At 38.2% G+C, this 26,495-nt stretch overlaps 1 protein-coding gene across 1 annotated transcript in view; it reads left to right on the top strand.

Moving 5' to 3' along the window:
- The window catches only part of furinb (furin (paired basic amino acid cleaving enzyme) b), a 140,943-nt gene that overhangs the window by 8,874 nt on the left and 105,574 nt on the right, over positions 1-26,495 (top strand). The window contains exon 2 of the mRNA XM_088006340.1: positions 4,192-4,471. Within this exon, the coding sequence (XP_087862466.1) occupies positions 4,295-4,471 (177 nt within the window). The 5' untranslated portion in view covers positions 4,192-4,294. The remainder of the gene's footprint in view (positions 1-4,191; positions 4,472-26,495) is intronic.

The following is a 26,495-nucleotide window of genomic DNA, read 5'->3' as shown; positions in this document are numbered from 1 at the left end:
GGGAGTAATGTGAGTGCTCTGTGTCTGAAGCCACAGTTCTTAACTGGAAAAGGATGGACCCATTCCCTTCAGGTTGGGGGGCCCGTCTCTTATTCGTGGAGAGACATTTGATTGTCTTGTTCTTGACTAGTTGTAAGGCGAAGTGAGAGATGGATAGATGGCGGCTTGTAGCTTTGTGTGCAGTAATACCAACATTTACTACTCAAAATGTCAAGGTTAAGGAAGAGCTGAGCCATTTGGCAAAATATTAAATTTACTAGATCATTTACTGAGCCGAAAAATGAGATCCTGAATACATGCAGCTAAGAAATGAATATTGACAAAAATAAATAAAAATAAAAGCTGGTCCAGATAATAAAATGAAACATGAATAAATCACTGCTCACTGTGATATGTCTTTGTTCATTTTGTGACAATGCTGCAGGAAAAGGAGCTGTTTCAAAAGAAACCTGATAAACCTTGAACCAAGGCGCATTACTACTCATAAGAAACCCCCAGCAAAGTCTGACTGTTTGCTTGATATAAATTCTCATCAACTTTTTTCAAAAGTAATAACATTTTTCTCACTCAAATCTAATTTAAAATGCTTCCGTAGATTGTGTACATTACTTGTAGGATTTGACTCGGTCTTAATCCAACCAATGTATTTCTGAACTTCATTAAATATGTTTATATATATATATATATATATATATATATATATATGAAAAATGTAGACAATCCCTAACTTTAACTTTAAAGTTTTTTTCTAGGGGAGGAAAAAACCCTTCCCTAGAAAATAGCTTTCTTCAAACTATCCAATAGTTCTTGCTAAAAGTAACCAAGACATTTTATTTATTTATTTATTTTTACAATGTTTTGGATTTATCTATGAACGTGTGAATGTGTGCATGAATAGGTGAATGACTGAATGTTGTGTGAAGCACTTTGCGGTCCACTGGAATTGATAAAGCACTACACAAGTACAGGCCATTTACCTTTTATGACTTCTTATTTCCCTTATTAATAATGAGCTTTGCCACTCAACTTAACAGGAAAGATGAGAGAAAGGCAGATGGGTGTTAAGCTGTATGAAACAGGCAATGATGTTCACTCGGGTATAAATTAAGGTGTTCAAATACTCAATTGCCACTTAATACATCTTGTTTTAATTATTACTGTGTGCTTTAGAGTGACATTGTTATTATCATATGTGCATACATGTTTGTCGCCCCGGTTTCTCAGATTCATTATTTTTCCCTTCCAAGGTGTACAACCAGATTCCTTGTGTTTTTTGTGTTCTCCCTCTACCCGTCTTCTCCTCTTCTGTTCCTTTCTCTCTCTTTTACTTTTTACCCCACAACTTTTCCATTCTTTTCTTTTTTCTCTATTACCCTTTCTTTTGAGTCTTTGTGTCCTTTGCATTCGAAATAAACCCAAAGAGAAAACATTGAATAAATTAGAAAATTAAATAAATAAAACAAAGGCCAATCAGAAAAATTAATTTGTTTTAAGGCTTTTTACAGGTCTTTATTGCCAGGGTGGTAAAAGTATGGAGGGTACTGTATATGATTGTTTTTCTACTTCCAGGAGTACTGACATCTAAAATGATCAGATAGTGCTGCATGAATTTACTATTTAATTTCAGTGTCGATACATCGGTGCACTTCTATCTCGAGGTCCTTTGTCTTCCTTTTGCCATTAGTATCATGAATTTGCTTGGAACTCTTGGGGTATGGTGTATATTATTATCATACATTACCATTTAATATATGATAATAATATATACATTAAATGTCTGAAACATTAAATAAAATATTTTGTGTTTTTTGCAGGTCCTTTGATACACATAAGTAAAAAAAAACAAAGAGAGAAAAAGCACAACTTGGCGTATTGATTTGTGTTTACTTTATTTCACACTCCCACCAAAAAAACACATATCCTGCTCTTTTTTCTGCATCGTGGTACATAACAAAGAGTCAGCAAAAAAAAAACAGGGAGCCAGAAGGCAATCTAAAGAAACTGTGATTTTTCGAACAGATGCATAATGGTGGAAGACAAGGAAAACCCAAATGACTGTGTAGTTACTAGCTCAGTCTAATTAAACTGCTGAGATATGAATTAGTTAAACTTTTTTTATTCTCCATGAGGAGAAGTATTTGAGCTTGAACAAGCTGGTGCCAACTTGTGAATGGTCATATTTGCCTCTGCAAAAAGGCTATAGCAACTTTCTTAGGAATTGGTCAACTTTAATCTGATCTGAAAACTCATTTTTTTTAGATTAGCCTATTCTTCTTAACTCACACAGGTTTTTTACAGTCATTTATTGTTTTTAAATAAAATTTATTATTATTATTATTATTATTATTATTATTATTATTATTATTAGTAGTAGTAGTAGTAGTAATAATAATACTAGTAGTAGTACATTTGAGACAGTTGGTCCTTGGGTAAAGACAATTGTTTTTCTCCCTGCAGATGTGAATCATCCTAGCAGTTTTGCATGACATACAGTATGTTCTTCGGTGCCTCAAATGCATAAACGGCTCAAATATTGTTTTTTTTGTTTTTTGTTTTTTTTTTTTTTTTCATAGTGGAAGACAATATTTTCCTCCCTGCACAGCCAGCTGATGAGCTCAAGATGACTTAACAGTGAGGGTAAAGTTTATCTCTCACAAGAGCTGAAAGACAAACACTTCTTTCCTCGTTTGCTCACAGAAATCAAGAATTCATAATGTAGGAAAGAAGCACCCGTCCCTTCCGTCCCTCTGGCCGTCCGCCCTTCCATCTGGAAATGCTGAGCACATTGGAGATGTAGAGTGAAATCAAATGGAAGCTCTCACAAACAGTCAACAATTAGCAAAACATATTATGCATTCAAAAACATGTATTTCAAATAAATACAGCTTACTGCACCATTCATCCGGTTGGCTTTTGTGATGGTCTGGTCAACAAATCGGAAAACAACTGTGGAAATTGTGTTTTTTAGGCTCTATGCAGAAGAAAGTAAACAACTTATCCTTGTAGAAAGGACTCTTGCCAAGAGCTACTTCCAAACTCTAGGTTTCAGGCATGTAATGATTATTTTGAATAAAAAGAAAAAAACTTTCAGACATATTGATAGCCAGTTAACTAACCATGAATTACTACATTAGCAATTAAGATTGTACTTGTAAGAGAGACACATATTTACAGGCATTCAGCCTAGGCAGACTTAACAAGAGGTACTTAAATAAACAAATTCATGCACAGGATGTTCATCTCAGTGTGTAGCTGTCAGTCTCTCAAGGATATTTACAAGGCACCTGGACGAGAGCAGTTACTGTGGGTGTAGGTCAGTCCTGCATGTTTGTGAAAAATAAATAACTAATTATCCAATGTGTTGTGGAAGTGCTGCAGGCCTGCAGCTTGACCAATTTGCTGGCATAATGATGCTTTTTGATGGCATCAGGAATGTTTTGCACTGTCGCTCATTTTTTAACATTGACATGATTTGTTTTGCAGATTTCCACAACCTCTTTTTCTACAGGAATTTCCCCAACTTACCCCAAAGTCTCTTTAAGGACTTCTTTTATCTGACTCAGAGAACGGCAAATCAAATGACAGCAGAGTAGTCAAAGCCGAACATCTTTTTGTTGGAACTTCTGCCCAAATAGTGATTCTTTTTTTTAAATCTGACATTTTATTTTACTGTTCGGTTAGAAAATGTTGAACATGACCTTACCAAACCTAATAAGCAATATTCCTGAATATTCAAAAGTGAAGAACAGTGTCTGAGTGAATATTTAAATACATTTTCGCCTGGAAGTTCTTTGTCTTTTTTTTTTTTTTTTTTTTTTTGCCATTAGCAGTATGAGTTTGCTTGGCGCTGCTGCTGTACTGCAGCAAGATACTTACTGTATATGATTATCATACATTACCATTTCATGTCTCTGGAACATAAAGCAAAATAGAGAAATAATTTTTGGTTGCGGCAGATTCCTTTTCTGTTCTGATCTAATATTAATGTTTTGCATATTTATGAAAGTCTTTCTCATAGTCTTACAGTGGACAGGAAGTTTCTTAAGGTGAATAATAAGATGTGTGGGTGATCCCCAGTTAGTCTTTGCTTGACTCTGATTGTTATCTGCAGGATTATATTACTGCCCAAGACTGACCCAGTTTGGAAGGCCATGTTTTTGTTTATAGCCTGCTCTGTCCTCTCATCTCTAGGCCACTGCTCTACTTTGCTGCTGTAAGGTAGAGCAGCCCAACTCTGCCTGGGAAGCAGCTTCAGACCAACACACAGACCACCCTGTGAAGAGTTCTCCTTTTAATGGATGCCCGGGTGGCTCTGCCGATTGTGTGGACAGGTCTTGTCCTTCTGACAGCCGAGCTGAAGTGGATTGATGCTGCCGAGATTTTCACCAACACATGGGCTGTCCAGATCAATGGGGGCCCTGGGGAGGCTGACCGCATCGCCAGGGAGCATGGTTTCATCAACCAAGGCAATGTAAGTTTTGCTCATGCCACAATACGTTTTTTTTTTGTCTTTTTCTAGGTAGTTGCACAGTGAATGCTCTGTGTGGAAGTGTCTGCAGTAATCTGTCTTATATGCACACCCAGCAGCACAGGTGCATATCAATTAAGAAGAAGTTCATTCATAATTCATTTCAGTAATTCAGTTCAAACTGTGGAACTGTTATTTTAATGGGATTGTTACACACAGAGTGATATGTTTGAAATATTTGGATGCTTTTGGCTTACAGCTACAAAAGCCCAAAAATATCTCCCTTAAAAAAATAAAAATGTGCAAAAGATGGAAAAAAAAGGCACTCTTAATACAAAATTGTTATGCGCTACACCATCAAAACTGGAGACAATTCAACAGTTTTCCAGCAAACTTTCATTGATACCCTGCACACTGTCTGCTGAGAGAATTGTAGACAAACACAATAATGGAAAATTGAGTGGAAGGATGAAAATATTTAAAAAAAAAAAAAAAGATACACAACCAAGAGTTTGGGGATGTTTTGAAGGAAATGAATTGGAGCTGGAGGTAGTGCTTTAGGAGTAAACACACAAACATGGACAACCACTGTTGCAGTCCTGGTTTTTGGCAATTTCTTAACTGGAAACCATTTTGAAAGCATCTCACCAGGGATAAAGAGAAACATGATTGCTACTTTTGTTCAATGGTCTTTTCAAATAAAAGTTAATTTTGAAATCAAGCTCCTAGCATCTGGAGGAAGAGCGGAAAGGCACAGAATTTCAGATACAGTGTAAAGTTTCCACAGTCAATGGTGATTTGGGTTGCCATGTCATCACCCCATGTTGGTCCACTGCATGTTATCAAGTCAAAATTATCCACCAGAAAATTTCAAAACACTCCATGCTTTTTCTGTGCTAGCATGCTTCATGGAGATGCTCATTCATATTCCATTGGGTTTTTGGCAGCTGCCCACACTGTCAGAAGTGCCATTACCTGATTTAGGCACCATAGTGTAACTCTGCCTTCATGACAAGCAGATTAGCCTAAATTCAGCAGAGTCTATGGAGCATTGTCAAAAGGAGGATAAGAGACACCAGACCCAACATTGCAGACCAGCTGAAGGTCATTAATAAAGCATCCCCTCAGCTGAGCCTCAGGTTGATTGCCACCATACCACACCACACAGACCCAATAATTAATACCATATCCATAAAAAAATATGAACAATGTCTTGAAAGGCTTCATGGGTGTTCTAAATTTCATGTTCTGGATTAAATTATGTAAATCACGGAAGTTATTTTCCCATAACAGTCTAATGTATTGAGAACCTCTGGTATTACTTGTGATAAAGCCATCCATTTAAACAATGAGAGGTTTCTTTACTACATTTGCTGGACATGAAAAGTTGAACATCAGAGAGTCTAGTACGAAAACCTCCAGGCTGTTCTGCTCCATTGTTCTGCGCATTGCTGAAGTGTAACCTCTCGTCGTTCTTGCGAGCTTAACTGGAGCGTACCTGACTCACTAACTCTTCACGACTGTACTTACAAAACAAAGACACAGATAATTGTGTTGTTCAGAGTTGGAAGGAAGAATTTTAGGTTTGTTGGGAGTAAACATGGTTAAATTTTATTCAGAGCACTTAAACCTCTCTCTCTGTTGTTTTTTAGGCGATTCTAATTAATTAAAATTGATGTGTCACAGTTTTTCGAAACACAACAGAAACACAATTGCCAGGATAGGTGAAGATGCTGAGGGAGAAGCGGTTCTCTCAGTGGCATGTTATTAAATTCACTTGAATATCAAAATGCTCCCAAAGCTAAACTTTTCACATATTTGTGCTCAGTACTCAGTTGCTGTTTGGCTTCCACCTCCCTTGTTGCTCTTCTCGAGACTTAAGTTCATTTGCATGCGTCTCTGCGGAGCTGCCTGAGTGCTACATACACCAGTGAACAGACTTCTGCGTTTTAAGAATAAGAAAGGATTCAGCATTCCCTCCTCTACCCACCTCAGCTAAAGAGGATTTTCCGACAAACAGCTTTGAAAAATTTATTTTTGCTCAGAGTATCTTATTTATTATGTGAAGGTTATTCTTGGGTGTTTTAATCTCCTGATCCCTTTCCAAGCAGTTTCCATAATGACTAATGACAGATTGGACATGAAGAAATGTGTGTCAGTTGTAAAATGTTCTCTTTTCCTCTTAAGTGTTAAGGTATCTACCCAAGATTTGACAAAAAGTGATTTTTGTTTCTGTTAAATTCTTAAATTTGTTTCCAGTTGATCACTGCAGAGTTATTTTAGTCTTAAAGTTCACTGTAGAGTTAAAGAAAAGTTGTAATAATGCTACAATCGTATTGAATAAGATTATCTGGCATGCTGAGGTTTCTTCATCCACATTGCAAAAGTACATTCCAGACCCCATGCTAAAGAGAAAAAAATATCTATAAACTATAAAACCCCACACAATTCTTGTTTATTTCTATGCTCTTCTCGTATAATCACTTTATATGCAAACAATGAATTTCTCTATTTATTTCTTGAGCCCCTCCCTTCTGCCCATTTTCTATGAGATTACATTTATTTATTTTTTCTTCTTGGTTAATTAGTGATGCTTTCAGATGATCCGCTATTTCTGAATCACAAAGAACTTACTCATTCCACCCCGGCTAGACATCAAGTACCTTTCATCTTGGATGCCTCATTTCTGTATGCTCTTATCTTAAAGTATTTGCCATACAGGAGAAACCAAATAAGTAGATTTTAGTATCTAGTTCCTAAGTGGGATGAACAGTGATGATTTATAGACTGTGTGCATTTCTTGTACTCTGGGTATTGGAAGGTTATATGGGGGTACGGGTTAGGTGAGGATTTGTAGAGGGGAAATGGTTTCTTTATTTTCCCATCATCTTTGATGCTTGTTCTGAAAGACACTTGAGGAGAGAAAAGAGGCTGATGTATAATGAGAAGGTAATGGGATTTTTATCACTAATGTGATTATGGGATCACAGTTTCACTGATTATTTGTTCACAGTAGTTCCTAAAAATATGTAATATTTTGTAATTATTATTTGTTTTGTTTTTTCTCGGTGTGTCCCTCTGTATCCACAGAAATTGTCATCGTGTTTTGGCCTAATTTCCCTCAAATGGCTTTTGGGGGACATAAAGTATGTTCGCTTCATTGGTAGTGTGTGAATGTATTGAATCCCAGGAATCGGGTTTAAATGCCATCGAGACAACCTACTGGCCAGGAGCATTTAACAAGTTCTCACAGAACATCATTATATCAGTTTCCTTGTAGTATGATCAATATTTGTTTATTTTTTTTATTAATTTGTTGTGTTTGTGTAGGAGTTCTAAGACGGACCAGAGTTTACAGTGAAATGTCATGTTGCGCTCTTGGTGAGCTGAGTCAGAATCGTTGTTTTCGTGAGAATGGGCATGTTCTGTGGGCGTTGACTGACTGAATCACTGGGGTCGACGTCTATCAGAGCCTTTTTTAAATCTCTTCATCACTCTGCCTCTTTTTCACCCCTTAACATCTTGATTCACGGGTCTCTTTCTATTTATAGCCGCAGTGTCTTGTATTCATACCTCTTGAGCCCTTTCAAATTTTGTCACCCTACAGACATAGACTTCTGTGTCGGTTTGGGGATTTTGTGTGACAAAACAAGGGAAACAGTACAGAAATGTGTAATGGGATGATAAAGTAACATGGACTTGATTGTTTTTTTGTTGTTTTTTTTCACAGATGAAACTTTGAAAAGAGCGACCTGCATTTGTATTCAGTACTTTGTAGAGCTGCCTTTCGCTGCAAGAGCAGATGCAATTATTTTGATGCATGTCTCTATCAATTTTGAACATCCAGAAAATGGATCAAGCTTAGTCAAACTGGATCAACACCATTCATTAACGGCAATTATTAGAGACCCTCCATGAACTGACCATTCTTGAACTATCAACTTGCCACAAATGTTCACTTAGATTAAATTTTTGTTTCTTTATTGGACCATAATAATATATGGATCCAAACATTTATCTAAGCTGTTCTATTTTAGCTCTGGATATAGGATCATTGGCCTGTTTTGTGCTGACAGAAGCACATGTGGGACTAAATTAAGGTTTAGACAAATGTGGAGGGTGTTCTTTGGGAAGGGATTTATTTTGTCCTATAAAATCAGCTTTCTAAAGAGAATCTATGTGAGTCATTTTTTTTATAAATTGTGTTAAGAGATCCATTCTTACTTAGCTGTGGGGAATAAATACAAAGACGCATACTTTAATTTCAAATCAGAAAAGAGGCAATTCAACCTTGTGGGTGTTTTTATATGATTTAATTAACATATAAATTAGCTGACATAAAATGATGGTGAATAAATGTAAGTTGCTTTTATTACAAATATGTTTTTTTTTAATCAGATATAATTTCAACTAGTTGCATCTTCATTTGATAGATCATTTTCTGTGGAAAGAAAAAAGCAATTTAAGCTGTAAAAAGTACAGCTTTCTATCAGCATCACCTCATGTAGTAACGGTCAAGGATTTAACAGCGCTCTCTGTTTCCATGTGACCCGACCGCTATTTTCTCTCCAGTGGATACCTGTGCAGAGATTCATGTTCTTCAACTTGCAAACTCTCCTCTTGCTCATATAAACCATCATTACTCATCCAGTGTTTTGCAGCATACCGACTAGCAATGCTTCCATCTGCAGAATTTGTTGTTCTCTGTTTCAGACATGACTCTGAAGCGAAAAAAGGGAATACTGCTCTGAAGAAAAGCCGTGCAGTTTTGCCGTGCAGTTTTGCCGGAGGCAGCGATGAATTTCAAGAGACAGAGTTTGCTGAAGTGCTAATGCATTATAATAATGGTGCTAAGAGAATATTGTAAAAATGGTAACACAAGATAGCCCACGCCGTAGCACGGCTACAGTAATGCAGGTTATTCTGTCAGATGTAACTGTTTATTCATTCTTTTTTTTTCTCCTGTTTTTTTCTCTCCTGCCTTCACAAAAGATAACATAAAGTGAAAGTTTTACATTTATTCAAATTATTCTTCTCCAATGTGTGAAGTTTGTCCTAGTCTAAGCAAATCGTGAATCTTCTTGGTCTCGGTTTTAGTGCCTATAACCTTTTAGGTGATAAGTAAAATGAAGCTTGAGTGAAATAGGGTGGAGATGATATAATTCTGCAACTGGATCCTAAATTTTGTCTCACCATTAATATAAAAAAAGATCAAACTGACATTAAATACCAGGTGCTACTTTCAATACATTTAACAGTAATCAACTGCTTCTTAAGCACTGCATCTTAAAACTTTGCTCTGTTTTTCACTATCTAAATTAGCTGAAATAAATAGTGTAATTATGTGAAGTGGCTGTGTTTATTGTTGTTAATTAAAAAGATTATACTCATGTTCCTACTCTGGGATTGACAGGTCATGGCCTATTTTATTTTTTCTCGCTGCATCGCTTCCTTCCAGTTATCATTAAATCTTTTATCGGGCCAGCTGTTTTTGTTTTTTTTATTCACGACAAAATATGCTTTATAAATACAGACTGAACAACTAATGAAACAGCAGATCAAAAGATAAACAGCATGATTATTACATGTAATGTCAGTTAGAGCTTCAGAAGCTTTGTTTTTGTTCTTAGGCTTGCATATTGAATAGAGAAATAAAAAATAGAACAATTGCAGTGTAGGAAACTTGAGTAAAAGTTGTTTTTTGTTGTTTTGTTTTTTTACAAGTCTCATCCAAAAACTGTTTTTTAGTTGGTGTAAATAATAACTGAAAGAAATTACTTTTTCATCTGAAAAGCAACTACAACAAAGACGACATAGAAAATGTTACATGTTTAAATGTTTCATGTATGCTTATGCTCATGTTAAATTTAGAGCCAGCAGAACGGAGTGGGGAAGACTGGAGAGGTGTGTATTGCTGGAAAAGAAAACCTCAGATATGCAGACAGGGTGTTTTGGAAAGTAAGATAAGGATGGCTTTTACCCTATATGAAATATTGTACAGGTGGAGAGTTAGAAACATCAAAGAACTTTTGATTTTTGGGGCACTCAAAGTGCAGTGCAAAAAAAAGTTTAGATGATTCTACCCAGCAAGTCTGAGCTCTTGCAAGAACTATTGTTAGTGAACACCTGCTATCACTAGTGGTGTGCCACATCATCTCATTTACGGTAACACTGGTGAACAAATTAATATTGCAATATCAAATTATGATGTCACTTAACTTAACCTGTGCAGCTCGATGCGCAATGTGGTCCACGCTCCTTTACGGGTTCTTTACCCAACACCATAAAAATAAACAAGCTGATCAGCTGGTCCACAGTCGTACCTGCTGTTAGGCGGAGCTCTTCCATACTCGTATCAGAAATGGAATTCTTGGATAGAAAGTCATAATTTAATATCATTGGTCTTAACTACATCACTGTAAAATTAGCAGTGTACATCATTTGTAAAGATGCCTGCTATTGCATTACATTTAGTTTAATTTAAAGAGGTTCTTCCTGACCAATCATGTTTTTATTCTCTTGTAAAATGCTAATGTTTTTGGTCATATTAGATTTGTTCTGAGGTTCAAATAAATTCCACTGTGTTCAAGACTTCATAGCATCACTCTTGGTTGCCATGGAAAAAATTGGCAGCATAATATTTCTAGCAGCTTTTCTCCAGTGCTAGAGGGAAGGTGTCACTTTTTTGCCGATACAAATCATCTCAACATCCCAACACCACAGTAACTTCCCATTAGAGATGCAGATTATTTTAACACCTATATAAGATTGTCATTGCATGTCAGCTGTATTTTAGAGAAGCTGAAACTTTGCACATAGTTTTTTTCCATCTCTCATTATTTACATATACTCAATGCTTCTTTGATGTTTCATCTTTTAATTACCTTTGTTGCTTTTTGCAATTCATCTACCCGGATACTTCCTTTATTATTATGTCCATGACTGAAGAATACACCGTCATCACCGAACACACCAGGCTTACACGGAAGAGCCTTTTAGGTCGTTCCAAAATGTATCATAGAAATGGAGTTTCCACTGAAAGCCACAGAAACTATTACTTAAAGGGTTCCGACAAATTGTGTTTGTGTTTTGACCTATGAAATCCAAGTTATACGTGCTTCTTATTCTCATGGCTTTAGGTTAAGTCTGAATTTCTGCAAATAGATGTTTAGAAGAAAGGCGCTGAAATGGTTTCTGAATGAGGGAAAGAGCAGTGGGAACAAATAAGGAGTTGGAAAAATGGTAGGCTGCTCTGTGTGCCTCTGAGATATGGGACCAGTGGTGTGTGTGTGTGTGTGTGTGTGTGTGGGGGGGGGGGGTGCGTGCGTGGGGGTGTGTGTGTAGGTGTGTGTGTGTGTGTGCGTGTGTGTGTGTGTGTGTATGTGTGTATTCTCTGCTTTTATTCAAGTCTTTTCTTTTCAGGAAGATTTTTGTAGGGCTGCTCCCATTTCTAATCTTGCTATTATTTACCATGGATGGATTTGAGTATATTGAGGATGGATGTTTGTTGTATTAGGCCTTTGCCTCTGCTCAGAGTTAAGAATGTAATTCCTCCTCAACCACACTGGTCTCTTGGCTAGCTCGCGCATTTTCACTGACAAAAATGTTCTTGGTAAAATGGTAAAATTTAGTATGTGTAAATATACCAGTAAAAGATGTTCTTAGATTTTAGCTGCACCTCAGAGCATTTGCCTTTAATTATGTTATTTATTCTCTTCTACAGTTCAATCTTCTGAGAAATCCACTCAGAACTATGCCTACATTTTTTCCTTACCGCCTTGCCACAAGCCAGTGTTTTTTCAGCTGTCAACATACAAGAGGAGAAAAGTGGAAAAGATTGAACAAAATAATTTCTCCTTCTCTGTGTTTCTTCAAAACAAGAGTCCTTGTGTTCTGTGTTCTTGACATAATCAGATTCATGGTTTCTTGAACTTCTGTGTGTTTGGTGCTTTTCTCTGAATAGGGGTGTTATTCTCTTGCGGGTTCAGATACAAAAATATGGGCTACATTCAAATATCTGCAGAAAGTCCAACCCTAAATGACAGGTAAATTAGTATAGTTGGGAATTTTTACTATCTCCTGATTCAGTTCAGATTTTTGGGACCACGATGTGATTGATTCATTATTCATAATAATTCCTGTTTCAACCTATATGTGTGCTAAGAATCCTCATGATCTTGTCCAGTCTGCTTTGCAAAGCAGAATAACAAGAGTAAACATTGCAGTGTCTTTTTCATGTTTGTTAGGTTTTAAGCAACAGTCTATTATGCAGGATTTCAGAAAGAAATCATTATGTCAGTGTCGGTGTTAAATACTGACTGATAAACAGAAAATTGTGCTTTTCTCACGTTATTAAACTAAAAAATATAACAAGAAAAGGAACCTATTAGGTTGCTGAATAGAAAAATAAAAGATGAGAAGAATAAAATAATGTGAAACAGTTAATCGCCCATGAATAGAGAGGTGTTTATACACTGTCTGTGAGAAGGACTGTGAGATTTACTTGCCACTCTATGTCAACTAAGTGGACAGAAACTGTGAGATAGGTCTCTGCTGTCAGGGCAGTCTGGAATCAGTGGTGAGAGCGACACTGTGCTGTTTGTCATGCTTTTCATTTCAGCTCCTTCTTGTTGTAGCGCCCCTCTAAATGAGTGGTTATGGGTGCCCTAGAAGAAATGTTAATGCACTTCATGGAGCAAAGTTTTAATTCATAACAGCCCTCAAAATCAACCGTGCTTATCCGCATAATACCATACCAGAATCCATGGATGATGAGCCTTACAAAGGGATTGTTGAGTGATGATTGGCTGAGGTAGAGGGAGGATTGGGTGTGAGTTGGCTGCAGTGGAGACAAAGCAATTGGATGGTGCAAGTAGGCTGGAGAGAGTCTCCCAGTTTGGATTTATGCCTAGGCTTTATAACAGAAGTGTCTTAAAATATATTTTTACCTTCATTTTTATCTATGCTCAGTGGACTTGACATGGCAGATAAATTATGCAAGTACATGAAGTTAGGATTCATTTTGAAAGGTAAACCAACAAATCCTTAATAGATGAAGGAATCAATATGACAATATCCTATTTAAGATGAAAAATGTAATGTTCCCTCATGATTTTTACATGTACATTCTGTGCAAGAGACCACTTGTTTACATAATGAGACTTTTCATGATGCATCACAAGATGAGAGAACAAGGCAGATATGTGATAGTTTTAGACTTTTTTTCCAATAAATATTTCCTTTAGTGTTATTTTAACCCTCTGAACTGATGGACATGTAATCACAGTTTATCCTGCCGCTTTTTCTTATTGATGTGTACTACTTATACCATGTTTCCAAAATGGAGATGTGCATTAACCTACACAATTGTAGACTTATTCAAACAAGGTCTGCACCATAGCTTAACGTGAGATGCTGTTCACCAAGGCAACACCAAGCACAAATGAGATATAGCGATTTTAATGCAGCAGAATGAGGCAATACAAACTTCAAAAAGTAAGTTAAGCTCTTGGTTTTTAATTTATTCTAACTATTATAAAAAGCTAAAACAACAAAGATCTCAAAGCCAGAAAAAGAATATCCATCATTCCACGTTTTTCTTTTCTGATTGCCTGGACCCCACATAGTTTGGAGGTATGTTTTTTTGTCTCACCATCTCGTGGTGCCTTCTGTTCTCACAACTCCATGCTTCACAGTCGGAACCACAACAAAGCTGTTTGAACTCATGAACACCAAAGATGTTCAAAAGAATGTGCGGACAACTTGGATCAGACTTTTTCCACAGTTGTTGTTCACATATGTACGTCCCAGCAGGAGATATTTTGCTGGAGATGGGCTCACTCTCTCTCAGCATGAAGCACAAGGGAAGGGATTGCAGGGGAGCTTTTATCTAGAGCGCACAGGATATGATGCAAAAACACATTGTGGAAATGCCTGCGCTTAAAAGGCATCAGTAATGATGGATGAGCCTCCCTGATAACTTCCTTTGTGCTGATTTCAATACAGCGGGAATTGGGCGAGTATGTGAATGAATACACAATATCAAAAAGCGAAGAAAACAACTCACAGGTCAGCAAAAAAAAAAAAACAACAACTAGAAAGAATATGAACCAGCAACTTCTATCCTTGCATACACCTGCATTTTCCCTTGCTCGCAGTAAATGCTACGTAAGATTTGCTGCTTAGTTGCACATTTTTGCACTAACTGATTTACCAAGTACAGTATTTTATTTGAGGCCTGGATGGAAAAAGAACCAAAAACCTTTAACATTTGGCACTTTCTTCTTATTTTTAGCCTTGTAAGTTCTTCAGGAGTAGAGAATCCCAATCGTTGTGGAAACTAGTAGAAATGAAAAGGTGCATGTCACATAGTTCAATGGTAAACAGAGCTACACCAGTCTTCCAAAGTTTTTCTGACTGATACAAATTTCTGTTTTTCTTTTTTAGTCTGAGTCAGTGATTTTTCAGTTTGATCAGTTCTGTTTTTGTTTTATTTTATTTTTATTTTTTTTAAACATGCTGTGGGTTGTATGTGTAGATCAAACCATTGTTGTTTTGAATTGTACAAGTAATTCAGAGCTGATCAGGGAACATTGGTCAGTTCATTTATCTGGTTGATAAATTGCTGCATCCCTTTTATTGTGATGTCTAGATTGTTCTATTCCAAAATGTTATCATTATGTAGGGCTGGGCAATATATTGAGTATACTAGTTAAAATGGCTATAACCAACTACCGAGTATAAATTGTTGTTCAAATAAACTTTCGCCGTCAAATTCACTGTGAGTGTGAGTATGGTTTATCCGACACCCTATGAATGCATCACTAGTCCCTCCCCCCTCCCAACCTGAAAATTTTCTACCAATCACACTGCGCGGAGAAGACAAACAACGTGGTTACATCGAGAGTTTGAGGCAAGCCGCATAAACTGAAGAGGAGTCAGATGAACTAGTCTAGTTCCGAAGAGAAACGGCTCTGGATCAATAATTTGGCAGTAGCTTGGATTTTTGTATATGGAGGATGTCAAACAAAATGAAGTAATTTGCAAAACATGCTATAAAACTATTGCCACAAAAGGCTGTACCACAAATTTATCTCCCTCCTCTCCTCCCAATCTTTTACATGCCGTTCATAGCTGCGCTGCTGCGGTAGAACTGGTCCTTTAAAGTGAAACCTGGAGACGTAGGTATGATTCATATATGAATTATATGAATTATATATATATATATGAAAAAAAAAAAAAAAAATTCCCCTCTCACCCTCCGTGGGTGGTCTCTTTCATCCTCTGAGCTCGGGTCCTCTACCAGAGGCCTGGGAGCTTGAGGGTTCTGCGCAGTATCTTGGCTGTGCCTAGAACTGCACATTTCTGGACTGAGATGTCTGATGTTGTTCCTGGGATCTGTTTGAGCCACTGCTCCAGTTTGGGGGTGACTGCCCCGAGGGCCCCGATGACCACAGGCACCACTGTGGTCTTCACCTTCCAGGCCTTCTCCAGTTCCTCTCTGAGGCCCTGGTATTTCTCCAGTTTCTCATGCTCCTTTTTCCTGATGTTGTGGTCACTTGGTATTGCTACATCCACCACAACGGCTTTCCTCTGTTCTTTATCCACCACCACAATGTCCGGTTGGTTCGCCATTACCATCTTGTCTGTCTGGATCTGGAAGTCCCACAGGATCTTAGCTCGGTCATTCTCCACCACCTTTGGGGGTGTCCCCCATTTTGACCTCGGGGCTTCCAGTCCATATTCTGCACAGATGTTCCTGTACACTATGCCCGCCACTTGGTTATGTCGTTCCATGTACGCTTTCCCTGCCAGCATCTTGCACCCTGCTGTTATGTGCTGGACTGTCTCAGAGGCCTCCTTGCACAACCTACACCTTGGGTCTTGTCTGGTGTGGTAGATCTGAGCTTCTATTGCTCTGGTGTTTAGGGCCTGGATGAGGGCCTCCGTGCTGTCCTTGAGTCCAGCTTTCTCCAGCCATTGGTAGGATTTCCTGATATCAGCCACTTCAGTTATTTGTCGGTGGTACATCCCATGCAGGGGCTTGTCTTCCCATGATGGTTCCTCCAGCACCTCGTCCTCTGTTCCCCATTGCCTGAGACATTCGCTGAGCACATCGTCCGTTGAGGCTTTGTCCTTGATGTATTTATGGATCTTGGATGTTTCATCCTGGACAGTGGCTCTCACACTCACTAGTCCTCTGCCTCCTTCCTTACGGCTCGTGTACAGTCTCAGGGTGCTGGATTTGGGGTGGAACCCTCCATGCATGGTTAGTAGCTTCCGAGTCTTAACATCCGTGGCCTTCATCTCTTCCATTGGCCAGCTAATTATTCCGGCAGGGTATCTGATTACTGGTAAGGCATAGCTGTTTATTGCACGGATCTTGTTCTTGCCATTGAGCTGGCTTCTCAGGACTTGCCTTATTCGTTGGAGGTATTTGGCTGTGGCTCCTTTCCTTGTGACCTCATCGAGGTTGCCATTTGCTTGTGGTATTCCCAGGTACTTGTAGTTGTGCTCTATGTCTGCTATCGTTCCCTCTGGGAGTGAGACCCCTTCTGTGCGGACGACCTTCCCTCTCTTTGTAACCATCCGGCCACACTTCTCTAGTCCGAATGACATCCCAATGTCAGTGCTGTAGATCAGTGAGTCGATGTCTCGCTCGCTCTTGGCGTACAGCTTGATGTCATCCATGTAGAGGAGGTGACTGATTGTGGCCCCATTCTTAAGTCGGTATCCGTAGCCAGTCTTGTTGATGATTTGGCTGAGGGGGTTCAGGCCTATGCAGAACAGCAGTGGGGACAGAGCATCTCCTTGGTATATGCCACATTTGATGGACACTTGTGCAAGTGGTTTGCAGTTGGCTTCAAGGGTGGTTTTCCACAGCCCCATCGAGTTTGCAATGAAGGCTCTTAGAGTCCTATTGATGTTGTACATCTCTAAGCATTCAATGATCCAAGTGTGTGGCATCGAGTCATAGGCTTTCTTGTAATCAATCCAAGCGGTGTCGGGTTTTGCAGTCTCGGGCGACTGTGTGGTCCACAAGGAGTTGGTGTTTGGCTCCTCTACTATTTATGCCGATGCCCTTCTGTGCCGTGCTCATGTATTTATCCATGTGTCCGCTTATCTTAGCCGCTATGATGCCTGACATGAGCTTCCATGTTGTAGAGAGACAGGTTATTGGCCGATAGTTGGATGGGACTGAACCCTTTGAGGGATCCTTCTGGGCCATTCAGTTAACCATTCAGGGTGAGTCCCATTCTGTAGCAGCTGGTTCAGTTGAGCTGCCAGTCGCTCATGGAGGGCAGTGAGTTTCTTTAGCCAGTAGGCATGGATCATGTCAGGCCCTGGTGCTGTCCAGTTTTTCATACCCGAGACTCTTTCTTGGACATCTGCCACAGTGATGGTTACCGGGGCTTGTTCAGGGAGGTTGCTGTGGTCCTCTCGTAGAGAGTGGTTAGCCACTGTGCCTTGCTGTTGTGGGACGTCTCCCTTTCCCATATGCCTTTCCAGTATTGTTCAGTCTCCAGCCTTGGTGGGTCTGCTCTGTTGTTAGTACCCTGCCATTGAGAGTACACTTTAGCTGGTTGGGTGGAGAAGAGCCGGTTGATCCTCCTGGCTTCATTCTCTCTTGTGTATCTCTTTAGGCGGCTGGCCAAGGCTTGTTATCTTGATCTTAGCCTCTAACCGTCTTTTCCATGATGGATATTGGGTCTCATGGTTGCTCTTATAGCCGAGCATTTCAAGGATCACTGATGCTGAGTTGTATATCAGCTCATTGGTTTCTGTTATGGTGTTGGTAGGGATGTTCTCAATGCTGCATTCACATCTTCTTGCACCAGCCTGGATTCGAACCCCAGTCTCCCGGGTGGTAGACTGGTGTCTTACCCACTGAGCTATACAGTCAGCTATATATATATATATATATATATATATATATATATATATATATATATAATAAATAACTCAAAACTACTCATTATTTTTCTTTTTTTCTCGCTCTGTCGGCTTTACGATGCACGCAGACTCGTTGCCATAGCAACTGACAACAACGCAACTTTATGTATCAGGATTCAGCACCAAAATCACTCAAACATTACCCTACATAGAACAGAACATTCATTTCGTTACAGTTTTCTGTTTTTAGGCTTGATGTGTATTTTGTGATTATTAATGAATGATTGCTGAAGTAGATAGCCACCAACCAAAACACACCTTATTCCGCAGCACATTAAGTTTGTCAAAGTCAAGCATAACTGACCTACCTCCCTCTCCCTCGCTATTTTTTCTTAGTTAAAACTTATTTCTCAACTAGTTATCTTGTCATAGTGTAGACAGTTCATAGCAATACACTGCATCCCTTTTTATATGAGCTTACATTTAAGTCTAGCAGAGAAATGGGGGCAGGAACTTGCATGGGTGACATCATGCTGCAAGGGGTCTATAGTTAAAAATACCGTGATATATATCATATCGTCTGTCGTGATATAGCAAAAATGCATCAGGATATTAGATTTTCCTCATATCCCCCAGCCCTATCCCTATGAAAAATATATGTACAAAGTATATGAAATGTTCTTGCTACTCAAAAAAAAACAACAACCTTGCAGCAAGGCTAAAAGTGTATGATTGCCAATTAAGGAAGTTGTTTTATTTAAAAAATAAAAAAAATAAAAAAATTAACCACTACTTGAAGAAAGAGACAAATGGCAGATACAACAGGAAAATGGGATTTAGTTAATGAAGGATAAGGATAAGGTTAATTTGAAGGATGTCAACACTGTCATTTAGCATTTCTAATTGCTACAATTAAATATGATGTGCATAGCATGTTTCAAATGTGCATATACAGAAGTGTCCATAGTCCATATGTGTGTAGAGAAAAGATAAGTTTGTACCTCACATTCGCACATATCCCTAACTGCTGCAGGTATTGTTTGTGCCCAGAAGCAACTTATCTGCGAGAGCGGTCATTTCAGCATTTAGGTCAACAAAAGACAGCGACAGCAGGACATTTTAAAAAGAGGCTACATGGTGTGTGATCACAGAAGTGCTGCTGTTGTGGATTTGGCTTTTCAATTTCACCACTCCAAGCTCTCTGCATTAACAGTATCTCGGTGAAATACTGGAAGTACTGCACCTGAATCATGCTTGTGACATCCTTTTGTTAGGGTTGTGCAAAAGTAAATTTTATATCATTGCAAATCAGTGCACAAAATGCCAAAGCAGAGTAGTCCAAATCATCTGGTTTTTGCAGCAATCAGTACAAAATGGCCTGGGGGGCATTAATAAAATGAAAATGAAGATACAGTTTTGCCAGATTTCAACAAATTGGAGCTCTTAGTGCCATCATCATTGCTATCATAGTTACATTTATTGCTGCCGCTGACAGTAAATGTTATTAACATCACTGCTATCACTGCTGCATCTGCTCCTGACACTAAGCAAAACTGAAATGATTGTGACTTCTCAAGGTAATATTTGAGCTGCATTCCAATAAAAACAATCAAAGGTAAATAGTGTTGGCTAATATTAATGTTTACTGATTGTATAATCACTAACTCAAATTCAGATCGCCACAATGCCTTTTGAGGTGAGTCGGCATCGTCGTTAATTAAATTAAAATGAAATACTAATCATATTTAATGTCTGATATAAACCCTTTCAGATGCATTCAGGTCTTATAATGCAGAGAATAAACCTCAGCCATTTTCCTGCCTTCAGGATAAAAATGCACAGGCCTTGAGAAAGCCTTGGGCTCTCCACATCGTCCGGATGTTAAGAGGACGGCTCAAGCAGGAAAGCCAAATGAGTTGCTTACCTATTGCACCACCATCATTTCCGATGTATTTTCAATTTCACATGCAAAATCTATTTTTTCATATTCCTGAAGTCCTGCTCAATTATGTTTTTTTTTTTCTTTTCTACTAATAACGTGGTGCGGTCAGAAGACATTTTCTCTGTGTGAGTTCCCTTTTTCACAGGAGCCATTCCAGTCCGTGCTGTGAGAATTCTTTATTAGAGATGCAATAAGTGTGGGCATCAAAGAGGGTTTAAATGAAATAAGAATTAGCAATAACGCAGCCAAGTTGTAGATGAGTGGGAATTGTTACCCACAGATGGGAGCCAGAGATCAGATCAGTGCTCAACCAATATTACACTCTGCTGTCAGAGCCCCTGAACACCTCACTGAAAATGTGCAAATGCACAAATGCTATATAATTGGACTTTGACTGAGGATATTTGCAAGTTATTACTTTTGGTGGGGGGGTTTTTATGTGAAAAGCCCACATTCTGTCATCTAGCATGAATTTCTCCCATCTCAAGATATGTTTTACTATTTGTTGTTGAAATTGCAAATACAGTTTGTTTCCTATCAGAGCCCTTGATTCATCACATGATTTCTTTAAACACGTAGTCAGCTTTTCATACATAATTTAATGGCTAATGAATGTAATTCATTTGTCACTCAGGGTTCATTCCTCCAAAAGAGTGCTTTGGATTGAAATCCTGTTGAATAATATAAGCAGAGGTTATGATTTATGTTTGAATTTCATTCAGAAGAGTTGTATTTTTTTTATTATTATTATTATAATGTCGTTATGCTGTAAGAAGAAGGACGCGGTAGCATGGAATTTGATTTTAGTACTCATTTCTGTTTAATGATGGAAAAAGAAAATAGAAGATGTAAAAATGTTAGTATTTTAGAACCCAGACAAAAATGTACGTCCGTCATCAGTCCATCCTTTTCGCCAACAAACCATCATTTTGTCCACCAACATAGATGATGTACTGCAGGTGAATGTATTTGAACCATGTTTTTGAGAGCTAATTATATAGTAAATTGGCTGAATTTATGTAGAGCTTTATTAATCATACTGACCAGTCAAACTGCTTTACACGAGAGCAATCACAAACAGCCAGAGCAGTAGGCAGATAGGAATTAAGTGCTTTGCCAAGTGGTACATTGGCATGTAGGAGAGACAGAAGCTGGTATCACGCACACAACTTTATACTGCAAGACAACTACTCCTCAGCATTAAGCCTAGCCTTGTCCCAATAAGCAGTACATCAGTTAAAGGCATGATAAATTAAAATGAGCTTCATCAATTACGGTTGATGAAGCTGTAATTGATGTAATTCATTTTTGTCACGTCTCCCTCTCTTCCAAAGAGTCTGGATGACAAAAATCTTCACTCTAGTGCGTTGACTGACTCCTTCCCTTCTTGTTTTCTCGACACGACGTTGCTCCCTCTCCATTCATTACCTGTGGAACTGGTGCAGTGTGGCAGCAATTGCTTTTGCTCCTCCTGCAAAGCGACTGCCAAAATTCCAACTAACTGGGCGCAACATGTAGTTGTGCACACATGGGCTTGAGACGTAAAACAGGAAAGTTGGAAAATCTTTTGCTGCTGTCGTCGTTATCAATGACAGAGATGCTACCCTTTAATCTCATTGATAAGCCAGCATTTCGGAAATTGCTGCAATTATTTGACACCCAGTACACAGTAGTAATTTTGCACTTTTTTTTTTCACTAAAGTCCTAACTGGCAGTTTTGCTTATATGAGTCTAATCAATGATATATTTTGAGGGGCAGGTTTGTTTTCAGAAACTTCATAATCCATTTTATTCAGTAGGTTAATTGTTTATTTTGGATATTTAAAATGTCTTCCAGTTCCATTGTTAAATGTTCTTTTGAAATTAATTTATTGATCTTTAAGAGAGTGTGCTTGCATTAATTTTCCATTACGTTTACATTAGTGGAACATTGTCTCAAAATGACAATGTTATTGATTAACGCAATAATTTCTAGGATAACTTATCACCCACCAAAATGTGTTACCATGACAGGCCTAATTAAGCCACAGTCTCCTCGAGAGCCCACACTGTAAGTCTGAGAAAGGTTATTACTCCTATGTATCTAAAAAATGTGTTTGCCAACAATTGGCGCATTAAGGCTTCTAAATGGCCAAAGTTCAGTTCAGATGAGTGTAAGTTGTAAATGTAATACAGTCAAATAAAAACATGAAGTATCTACTTGTGTCATACCATTAGTATATTTAATAAAAGATGAAGATAAATACATATAAAATGTAATTTGTTCCGTGGCCTTAAAGCAATGTTTTGTGTGCAAGCCAAGATTTTTTGGTAATAAATGCAACACTAAATCAGCTGAAACAGTTATTGAATCAGCATAGAGAGCATTTATTATAACACACAGTGATACCATGGGTTGTTTTGGATCTCTTGTTCTGTCCTTTTTTTTCCATTCTAAACAAAGTGCTGACATGCTGACGTGATGCTGGAGAAAGTTTGGCAGAGTAATATGTACTTTGTGCCACTGTGAAAAGAAAAAAAAAGTTGACCTTTTGAGGAAAGCGAAATGGAGAAGTAAAAGGTCTTGAAGCTGGTGTTATCAAGCCAGCTCTGAAGCGTGACACTTGATAAATTGCTGAGTAATGTAATATTGCAGAGACAAGACAATAGGGATGGTGAAAAACAAGGTAGCCGTGCCTTACTGGTAGAGATCAGTAACTTTTTCCTGGATCAGTTTGAAAATAAGTGCATTCGTTAATTATCAGTAACTTTTTATGTCTGAGATCTGTCATATCATGCATATTCAAGTCAAAAGCATTATTATTATAGAGAGAATTATGTGAAGCACTTGCAGATTACATTCAGTTTCTAATTATGAATTTTGAATAAAATATCTACAGTTGTATAATTAGGGGCTAATGATCCATGTGGAAACATTAGAGTTCCTCTGAATATGTGGATGATGGGTGCGTAGGTGCCATCAAGCAGCCCCCTCATGCGCCCAGATATGGAAGACGTGCGCTGGGCTTTTAATGGGGCCTGTTCGTTCTCAGCCTGAATAATACAGAATATGTGTCTGCCATGTGGAAAGAATACCGCAGTACCGGATGAATGTGAAACACTGTTGAAGCGCTCACCCCGTTTCCAATCTCCATTGTGATGCTTTGTGAGCAGCTCTCTCTAAAATTTAAACGCTGGTGATGTTCTTCAGACTGTATTCTTCCAAACTACAACTGACATGAAAGAATGAAGCACTGACCCAAAACTTATCAGAGGTTTTGGTTTCAAATACTTCTACAACCTTCAGGGCTCTTAGTCGCCGTTGATAAAGAGTTGGTCTCAGATAGTCAGCAGTTTAAGCTGCAACTGTGGAAAATGACTTGTGCAGAGCTCCTGCAGAATCTGCTGTTTCTCTGCAACATTGCTTTTGCTTTTCTTCAGCAACACAGTCCCAACTAAAGCATCCATTTGTTTCAGACGGTACTCCCGAGCTGCGGTAGGACAATTTTCATACATATGATGTACTGTTTTAACCTACAGATTTGACGAGCAAATTTATTTATTCATATTAATGGATCTTGCGGAAGAGTAATGCACTCACTGCCTAAATGTATCCTATTAGGAAGTCAAGCAGTGTAACAAGCACTATGATGTTATTGTCTTCATTATATTACATGCTGTAAAAAAAAACATTTCATTTTGTTAACCCTTATGCAAGAGCTGAATTTGACAGTAGATTCAAAGATTCAGTGGTATCCAGGTGTTAATTCCTTCTCCCTGTTTTGCAAAGATTCTTCGCATTATGCAACCATCTGAAGCTTGACGAAGAAAAAAAAATCATAAATGTGCTGTTCCTATGCTGAAAAATGCTTCAGCCATTTATCATTGTTATGAAAGCTATCATGGGACCTTGCACAAGAGTCTTTTATTGTAAGTGCTCTGTTCTCTTATGTTTTTTCGTCTTGCCACACAAATCCTTGCACCCTTTGCTGAAAATGGTAGGCAGTTTAGTTCCTTTCTTTCTGCTGCATTAGATTTATACACCATGGAGTAATATAATGACTTCACGCTGTTAAATCATAATGAAAAAGCTGCCATGCCTGAACATGGCTTTTCCCCATATCAGAAATGTCACATCTGCTTTTAAGTACATATTGGGTTCTTTATGTAGAGATTAAAATTAAAATGTCTTTTATTTTATTAACATTCTTAACTTTAAAACTTCTAAGTGGCTCATGAAATGTGAAACTTATCGCTATGAGTTAAGTAATGTTACATCACATCTTATTAAGCAGTACTAACTAAAATGCAAACCTGTGGCAGATCACATGTACACCTGTAATGCTAGAAAGTAGGGGTGCCATGATACATCGAGGTTATTTTTTCTTTGCCGCTTAATAGGTTCACAAGAACAAGACAAACAACACATTTCTACAGGGTGTCCAAAATAGTGCCCAACCAATGAATAACATGTAAGGTCTTTATTAACGCTTATATAACTGAGTCCTTTTAGCGCGCCAGAAAAGTAACATTTATTATGGAGTTCATCACACCACAGGGAAAATGTCAAAAACAGCTTGGATCAAAATAATTGCAATAAGCATAGAAAGTGTCAAGCTTAAAGCACTCACCTTCATATCTGGGGCTCATACTAAGTCACATGCTGTATGTTCTATTACATATGGAGTGGACTCCCACTTACTCACTGTTCGGTATTCTCAGATTCAACCATTCACAAATTTTTCTGAGGAATTTATCTCCAATTTATTTGCAGAAAATGTGCATGTTTGTAGATTTTTCATAGCGCATTAGGTATGATATTCAAGAAGAAAATGTCGGGATTGAGGTTTTTTTTCTCCTGTGTGTTTCTTTAGTTTTCTGCGCTCTGTGGAGTCTCTGTGTTGTCCTGTATGCCCCCTGATTGTTCCCAGGTGTGTCTCGTTCCGTGATTACCCTCTGTGTATTTAATGCCATCTGTGTCTCTGTGTCTTTGCCAACTCATCCAAACAGTTGGCAAGAGAGGAAAGGAAGGACTATCTTTTAACAGAAAGAAAAGTACAAGCAGACGAGTACTATGACCAACACTGGATTGACAGTGCAAAGTAGACACAAGGAAGAAGTCCAACTTCTACTGAGAACAGAGATAAAAACTCAAAATTAAGATACTGTTTAAAAAAACTATTAGTATCCCACACAAGTTTCTTTCCACTGATTCTTTCTGCTGCTATTTTTGAATAATATGTACTAAAATATTGCAGTTACTGTAAAAATCATCACTTGCGCATGTGTTTCACATACGTAAGCAAAACTACTACATCTTATGTGCTTGCTGAGAGTAAGCATGGACACAGAAAATAATGTAGTGATTAAACACCTAATATCTATCCCCTTGTCGGTCTTGTTGTCTATGTAAGTTTGAAGGGCGAGGATTTCATGCTTGGATTAGCTGCTGTAATTGAAAATATGATGTGCTACTGTATATGTGCTGCTCATGCTGTACTTGCAGCGATATTTCCTTATGCCATCAGCAGCCTTTAAGCAAGTAGGAAATAAGTCGTTGTAAATAGACATTCAGTCATTGAGCAAAATGGGATTTGGTGTTATGTGCTTTCTTACAATATTCTATATCCACAAAATGGAGATGATTATTACTTTTGACACCTTGTCTGCTTGGAAAAGTGTGATTTATTTCCTTAGCAGGTGATTGCTATGGGTGTTTGAAGTAGCTGCCAACCTAGGTTTAGATCTATGTATACCTGTTTATGTTCCTGATTTCTAGTTGTTTTGAGTCTGTTTATGCTGTGAGTAATAATAATTCTGCACTCTAAAGTGCCAGCCCTCCAGGTTCAGGCACAAAGCCAGCTTCTTTACAGAGGATATTTCAGACTGCAGTGAGGATGTTGAAGACTCAAACTCCCTGTGTCAGTACACAGAGAAATGCAATTCTCAAATGGAAGGCACTATGTTTTCATGTCCTCAAGTATCTGTACTCCATTGGTTCAAGGCAGGCTGTAATGTTCCATGAATTTCAACGACTTTTGGTTCAATGATGCCCACAACCTCCAATCTTGCAGTCGACTCATTCCTGTAGTTCAGTGGCTGTTGCATTTTTATCTTTTGAAGAGAAACACTATTTGAATATTATTCTTTTTCTTATCAAAGTTGGATGTGAGGAAGATATTATTCTTCAGTAATATTTAGATTTTTTCATTT

The sequence above is a fragment of the Poecilia mexicana genome, unplaced genomic scaffold, assembly GCF_051168715.1.
Source record: "Poecilia mexicana isolate PSO_F unplaced genomic scaffold, ASM5116871v1 scaffold_6, whole genome shotgun sequence".
In the NCBI taxonomy this organism is placed as follows: Eukaryota; Metazoa; Chordata; class Actinopteri; order Cyprinodontiformes; family Poeciliidae; genus Poecilia; species Poecilia mexicana.
The sequence above is the reverse complement of the archived record's forward strand: the minus strand, read 5'-3'. Positions and strand labels throughout refer to the sequence as shown.